Source organism: Pterocles gutturalis, unplaced genomic scaffold (assembly GCF_000699245.1).
Source record: "Pterocles gutturalis isolate BGI_N339 unplaced genomic scaffold, ASM69924v1 scaffold48354, whole genome shotgun sequence".
Lineage (NCBI taxonomy): Eukaryota > Metazoa > Chordata > Aves > Pterocliformes > Pteroclidae > Pterocles > Pterocles gutturalis.
This window is the reverse complement of record NW_010137540.1, coordinates 1-7,133: the sequence shown is the minus strand read 5'-3', so window position 1 is coordinate 7,133 and position 7,133 is coordinate 1. Positions and strand designations below refer to the sequence as shown.

The 7,133-nt window shown below is 35.1% G+C and overlaps 1 protein-coding gene across 1 annotated transcript; it reads left to right on the top strand.

Moving 5' to 3' along the window:
* Positions 1-313: 313 nt before the first annotated feature.
* Positions 314-5,326, top strand: CCDC107 (coiled-coil domain containing 107). The gene is made up of 5 exons (XM_010082634.1): positions 314-515; positions 1,739-1,805; positions 3,061-3,151; positions 4,200-4,309; positions 4,919-5,326. Exons 1-5 carry the CDS (start codon positions 387-389, stop codon positions 5,191-5,193), a joined length of 672 nt encoding a protein of 223 aa, XP_010080936.1. The 5' UTR covers positions 314-386; the 3' UTR covers positions 5,194-5,326.
* Positions 5,327-7,133: the final 1,807 nt, after the last annotated feature.

The window sequence follows — 7,133 nt, the reverse complement described above, 5'->3', positions numbered from 1 at the left end:
TCAGCATTATCGATAGTTTCTTTGAGTATGCTTTAAATTCAATATTTGTTTCTCGTTAACATATACCTTTCTGTGGTTTGCTGTGGTTATGCCAATGTTGTTGTGAAGGAAGAAACTTAAAAATAATATCTTAAAGAAACAGAAACTTGGTAAATGCATTTGGATTCAGGGCTGACCACACCATCTTAGAAGAGTGATGAACAAAGATGGTCACACAAAAAGAAAACAATTTAATTCCAGTTGTGAAACTAATTGCACTCTTAATTTCCTTTCTTACTTTGTCTTCTTTCTCTCAATTTAATTTTTAAGGTAGTCCTCAGACGTTTCATCAAGTTCACCTAAACCCAGGAAATTCTGACAGTAATACTTACCAGAATATTCAGCAGATGAAAAATGCAATGGAAAAAGAGATAAAGAGTGAGAGAACAAGAGGAAATGGTAGAGAGTTAGCATTTACCCTCATGCCGTTGTATGCTCTTGGAGTGGGAGTGTTTGCAGCATACAAATTTTTTAAGGTAAGGCATAAGAAAAACATGAAATTATTGAAACTAGAAGAAAATGTAACTTTTTTTTCACCAATTCCGAGCCCATGTGTATGGTTGTCCAAAAGCATTTCTTGCTCAGTTTGACTTTGAGTGTGAGCTCCAAAGTTAAAATGATAGCATATCTGATTCTTCCTTATGAAGGCTTCTGACTTATCTTTTTTTTAAGCACTTAAAGAAGTGAGAATCTTACACCCCCACACGACCTCAAATAAGAATCTGAGAACCTAGACAGGCTTGTTACCTGAGGCTGTAACTTAAGCCTCATCAGTATTTCACTTCCTTTTCAGAATGGGATTGAGTATGGGAAGGAGATAGATGACTCCTTCAGGGTAATAGTCTTAGATTAGTAATTAGATAGAATAGCAAGTAGTCTAGACCTTTTATTCGGACTTTTCATTTGGTCATGCAGCTGCAACATAGACACTTATCCATGAAATGTGATGCCTTTTCTACCATTAGTAAATTAAGGAAGGAGAAGAAAGTTGGTTTTTTTTTTTTTTCTTTTAAGTGTCAGTCTTGGTATGTATTATTTATAGTAAGAGATATTGCAGCACTTGCAGTGCTGAGAGTGCACCTAGAATATTGTTGCTTGCCTTAGGGAGAAAAAACTTCAACCTGAACAGGACTGGAGAGAGCATCTTCATTTCCATAGTCAGTTTCATATAATCTCCTGTGTGAGGAAAATACAGTGGTTTAGAAAGATGAACATAGAGGCTGATCCAGTTGATTTAAAAAAAAAAAAAAAACCAAACAACTAATTACATTGTAAATAAGATTTAAACATCTTAAAATCAATATTTTGGGTGTTACAACCCTTTACACTTGTATTTGTGGGATTGAAATATAAATATTTTTATAATAGCATCTTTATTACTTTAAGAAAGGAGTTCTACCTCCTACTTAATGATGGGAAACTGGATCCAGTAACCTAGGAGGTTCCTTCTGTTTATTTTTGAAAATGAGTTGAAATAGCAACTGCTTTCTTTCACAGCTTTTGCCAGTCATGTTGTCGTTGCTTAAAATCAGAAGTGTAAGTTTAAAATAGGAAGAAGGCATGTCAGAAAAAAAATTTCATTAATGGAGCACTTTTTTTGTGGTTGCTAGTTACTTCCAGTAAATTTCTAAATGCACTTTTATTTTTATGTATACACAAATAGTGATGAAGTCTTTTAACACAATTGTGTTTTTTAAAGATGAAGTCACATGAAGAAAGTCTCTCCAAAAAGGAGAAAAGTGCAGAAGACAAGGCAAAGGAAACGGGTAAGATACCCATTCAGAATGCACATAATTCACCACAAATGCGTATTTCCTGCTGGAACAAAGCTGTGTATTTTCATTGATACAGTCTAACTAAATGAGAACAGTCTTTTAAGCTAGTTAAGTGCAGTTAGGAACCTACAAAAAATCCACTTTGTTGAAACACTTTTAAAGGCTTGTTTGAAAACTCTACATGGTAACATTCTTTAAAACAGGTATAGTATTATAGTATGATTCTCTGCCTTTTAATGTCTGATGTTTTTCTCACTTAAGACCTGTTCAGTTTTCTTCAGTAGAATAGGATGTTTAAATAGGATATAAGGATCTTTAGAATTAGTAGGGTATTTGAAAAGGATATAATGATCTGCTTTAGAATTGAACTGTATTGATAGTGGAACAGTATGGATAAACAAATATAGAGACTGTTGAATATCTGGGTCAAATTACAGACCTGTCAAAAATGTTAAATGTTTATAGAAGAGGCAAAATAAATTATACCATCTTTTTCTTCATGATACAGAGTACTCTTGACTGTCTGATTCAGTCTATTCTGCACGTGCAAAGAAGTGGGATTTCCTTTGGAGAAAAAGTTATGGCACATTAAAGTTGAGCTGTTTTCGTACATTTTTTTGCCCCTTGCATAGACACATTTTTAGTTAATTAAACAACTAGCAGCCTATTTTGGTGTCCCTGTACACCAGATCTGTAATCAGGTGCAGCAGTGATTCGCTACACCGTCCTTGGATGTTGCATTCTTCTTTCTTCAAAGTTTAATAGTATTTTAGGAAGAGTTACTTCTTTCACATCCAGTATATTAAGTGTTGAATATACCTGCGAGGTGTGAGTGGGCAAATTCATGACAGTATGTTAAGTATAAATACACTACTTACACCTCAGGAAGTCTTGGAACTGCATAATTTCTGAGGCTGGGAAGGCAAGAGCCATATTCTCACTCAGTTTCTACCAAGGTGTCTTCTGTTTGGACACGGTTGGAGGTTTTTGGATGAGAACGACATTGAGTCACACATAGTAAGGCTTCTGTTTTTACCACCCCACAGTCCCTTTTCATATTCCAGAGTTTTGTAGAGGAAAAAAAACTTCCTGTTTTTGAATCTCCCCAATCAAAAATACAAATTAATATCCCTTTGGTATTGTTAATACATTTCTTACAATGTTGTCTCTCTCCTGCCCCCCCCCCCCTTCCTCCTCCCTCTGCCTCTCTTCTTTGATTTTTTCTTTTGCTTTTGTTTTTTGTTAGAGCATCAGCTTTTAGAACTAGAGCAGCATCTAGCACAGACAGAGAAAATGTTAAATTCTTTATTGACTCAGTTGGATCCACTATCAAACTGGTGAGTGTTTCTAAAACATCTCAGTTAGTATTGTTTTCTGTAAATTGAAATTCTTCAAAATGTTAACAGAGAGTTCTTAAAACATTCTTTAGGTAGGAAACAGTGTTTGGGAACCTTCAGTTACTTATTGTTTCTATAGCCTTTTGCAGGTAATAGTTCTGCAAGTTGTGATCTTTTCCACAGACACCTCCTGTCTCTTGTTCACCAACCATAAATGCAAAAATTTAGACTTACAATCATGTTACTGTAGCTTAAATTAAACTTTAATGTTGGCCAAGGAGACTAATACTGCAAAAATACTTAAGCTCAGTAGCATTTGAAAGCCCTTGTGGGAATTAGATTCCTGGTAGCAGAAAGAGTTTCTTCCTTTTGATATAATTAGAAGTCAAGACTATCTATCAAGGAATAGCTGCTTAATTTTGTGTTTTGAAATGAACATTCTAAGTGATTGTGTGTGTTTCAAGGAAATACAACTTCTCTGTTGTAGTGTAATAAGAGAATAAGTAATATAACCTCCTTGTAGTTTTAGAGATGTCCATTTTGTGTAGACTGACGTTCTTCATGAAGCCTAGTTTAAAACCCAGAGAATTTAATGATTATTCCCTTAGTGTACTTTTGAACTTAATATGTGCTGAAACTATTAAGCAGTAAATTCACTAACCAGTTTGACAAACAAATTTCTGGTAGTGATGGGAAGGAGAGAAAGTAAACAAAATCTGAAATAAATGAGAACTGTAAAGTTCTGTATTAGGCATTGTTGTCCTAAAAATAAAATCAGTTTGGATTATTGTTTCTTTCAGTAGTCATTACTCAGCCTTAGCCATTGGGGCTCCAGTGTTAGAATTCAGTGACTAAATTATTCAGTAGGTGTAAGTGATGGTCTCCCCACTTCTCAAGACACAGTTCTCAAGGAAAAGCTTGACCTAAACATGTTGCCAACTTAGCTATGGTATCTGTCCACTGAAGGAACTATTGAGAGTTTATGCATTATTATCAAGCACTTGCTTACAAGGTAATCTTTCACCTGTTGACATGTCTTGTTTTCTAGTGTTAATGCTTTAGCTTGTGAGCAGAAAGATGAAATAATGACACAGCTCCAATCAATTAGACGATTGATGAAAGAAAGTGGATTGGATAAATCAGAAAACAAGATGAAAGGTACTTTGATTTCCAGTAGGATAAATAACTGAGTAGTTTATATTTGAAAAGAATGAACAGATCTTACTATAAAAATGCTCAGCTTCTGCATCTGAGGTGAAATGTGTGTAGAATTAATTTTATTTTAGTTTATTTAATTTTATTATTGAGGTGTATTGAATTTCAAATTTTTGATACATCATAATTTTTTTTTTTTTTACGAATAGATGGTAAAAGACGTTGAAGTAGGATAGACCACATAGTTACATTCTGCTTTGTTAAAACCGGGCTTTTTGAATATGAGCTCCTGAGCAGTCTGTTAACATTGGACTAACTTTAGTCTGAGGCTTCCCAGACAGGACCTCTGAGGCTGTGGGTAAAATTTGCATAATATACTAAACTGCAAATTCTGTATTAGTTTCAGCTGGAGACTTCCATGAGATGCATAGTAGCCCAAGTGAAATCTTAAGAATGGTTTGTTAGAAATTTGGGGAATTCTTGCATTAGTTGAGTCTTAGTATAGAGAGAAAACAAATTTTTAAAAAATGCTATTTCTAAACTGACTCTGAAATTTGCAGCCTTTCTAGTAATTTAAACTTTAGTTTTGATTTTATTTTTGTGTTTTATAAGATGTTGGCCACATTTGTAATGAGAAACTTGAAGATCTAATTCAGTCACTTGCTGAACATTCCCAAGAGAAAGAAACAGAAGATGGAGAAGATGACAGTAATGAAGATTTCCTTCATGATGTTGATAACGATTACAAAATAGAAGAGCATGAATTATATGATGAATGTGAAATACATCAGTTTGAGCCAGATGTGGTAGAAGACCAAGAAATTATAAACAAATATGCCATTGAATCAGAAGAGATGGGATTGAGGAGGCGTAATAGATATGAATGAAATCTGCATATGTAAAACTTTCGAAAGCTTGTGGGTTTTTTTTTTATAATGTCATATGCACTTTATATTGTTCTGAATGAAGTTCTGTGCACTGCTATATGCTTTAAAAAGAAGGGTGAAGTACTGCCTGTATCTATGATGGTTCTGTAACTTCAGTGGCAGCAGAATTTCACTCAGGATGTTTACATATTTTTTCTATTTATTTTTTTCCTATAAAAGTATTTCTGTACTCTGTATATAATGCACTGTAATTATATCTGATGCTTCACTAAAATATTAGAATATCTTGTAATTAAGACTATAAAGAATAGATGTTTAGTAAATGTTTTGTAACTAGTAAGCATGATGCCACTTAAACTGTGACTTTCTTGAGTTCATTAAAGAGCATGCACTGATTAATTTAGCTCTTTGTTGAAAACCTTTCTCTAGGTGGGGAATGAAAAACAGTATGGGTTGAGACTTTGAGATGAATTCATAGTCAAGTTTCTTTATTTGGAGAGAGAAATTGAGCCATAGACATTGTTTAAAAATAATTATGTCTGAGTTTGCTGTCTCCTCAGGAATGACATACCATTTTATATGTCAATTTAAACCTTAATGCATTACACTGGATCACTTAATTTCTTCCCCACGTTAAACTCAGTAGCTGCCTAATAATTAATTGATACCCATTAGCACTATATCCTTGTTTTGTATTTAACTACAAGAGAATCTGGCCTTTTGGTTCATTGTAATATGCTTTTTCTTATATCAGTATTAACAGATGTATTGCTATGTATCACTCAAGAACCGTGAGGCTTGGAGTGATTCTTTTTTCAATACATTAGGCCAACTTGATAGTGGTTTTTTTAGGTCAGCGTTAAGAAAAGCATTTTCTTCCTTTGCCAGAATAATTTTTTTGTCCATACCTTTATTTTCTACTAATTTTTTGTTCACTTAACACACGTGCCTATGGAACTGCCGCCCTTTGATGACAGGAATTGCATTAAAGCTTGGTTTGACAGTACAATGCTGTTAAATTTTCTCTTCTATAATTGTGTAGCTTTTAAGTAGGTCAGTTATAATGCCTGAACTCTTTTGCCATCTTTATCCTTACAGGAAAATAACACAGATTTGTTTTTATGGAGGAAATGTACTATAGTTAAAGGGACCAAAACTATTACTGTATTGCTCACTGAAATGGAATGAATTGTTAATTCTTGTGTAAAAAATGGTACATCTTTGATTCTAAAAATAGATCATGCAGGCTTGGAAGTAGCAGCATCCAGAGATACTGCAAAACTACTAATACACTGGCACTAAGGATGTGAGATTTTTTTGCCTCACTTTGGAAACCGATTGACTAAAAAGTCAGGGTTTGTCGAGAGGTGAGATTTTTCCCCAAGACAGAATGGATGAATCAGAACTGGTACTTGGACACAATTTGATTTTAAAAAATAATTGGTGTAGGTCTGGTCATTCGGGACAACTAGAACTGTTTAAAAAAATTTGTAGTTGCTTAGAGGCTGGTCTTGGAGATGGCTAATAAGGCTAATGAAAGCGAACCGGAACTACCTTCAAAGCCTTTGATCAGAGGGAAGGAAGGGGAACAAAGCATGCTGCGCTGCCGTGGTGTTTGCTGTTCGGGGTCCCATCGCTTGTGCTATTGTGGGAGCTGGTGTGGGTGCAGGTGCATGTTGCTGCCTTTCAGGCACCGCCACCATTGCTGGTGACAGGATTGCACTGCCTGGGGCAGCATTTGAATCGTCAGTGCTGAGGCTTTCGCCTTTACTAGTCTTTGGATGCTGCTGCTACTTGAAGCCTTTGTCCATAAGGCTTTGAAGGTGCCTCGGCGTAATTGCCGTGTTCCTGACCCAGCGCTACAGACATTCACCGTGAGCCCTTTCGCTAATATTTTGGAGTCTCTCATTTCACCTCCAGGGGCCACTTGAAGACACGAA

What these genes read in the sequence shown, in the direction of transcription:
- CCDC107 (XM_010082634.1), top strand. Translation starts at nt 387, where the DNA reads ATGAAAAATGCAATGGAAAAAGAGATAAAGAGTGAGAGAACAAGAGGA. An exon ending in AGACAAGGCAAAGGAAACGG is followed by an intron (nt 1,806 to 3,060) that starts GTAAGATACCCA and finishes GTTTTTTGTTAG; the next exon opens with AGCATCAGCTTTTAGAACTA. An exon ending in ATCAGAAAACAAGATGAAAG is followed by an intron (nt 4,310 to 4,918) that starts GTACTTTGATTT and finishes GTGTTTTATAAG; the next exon opens with ATGTTGGCCACATTTGTAAT.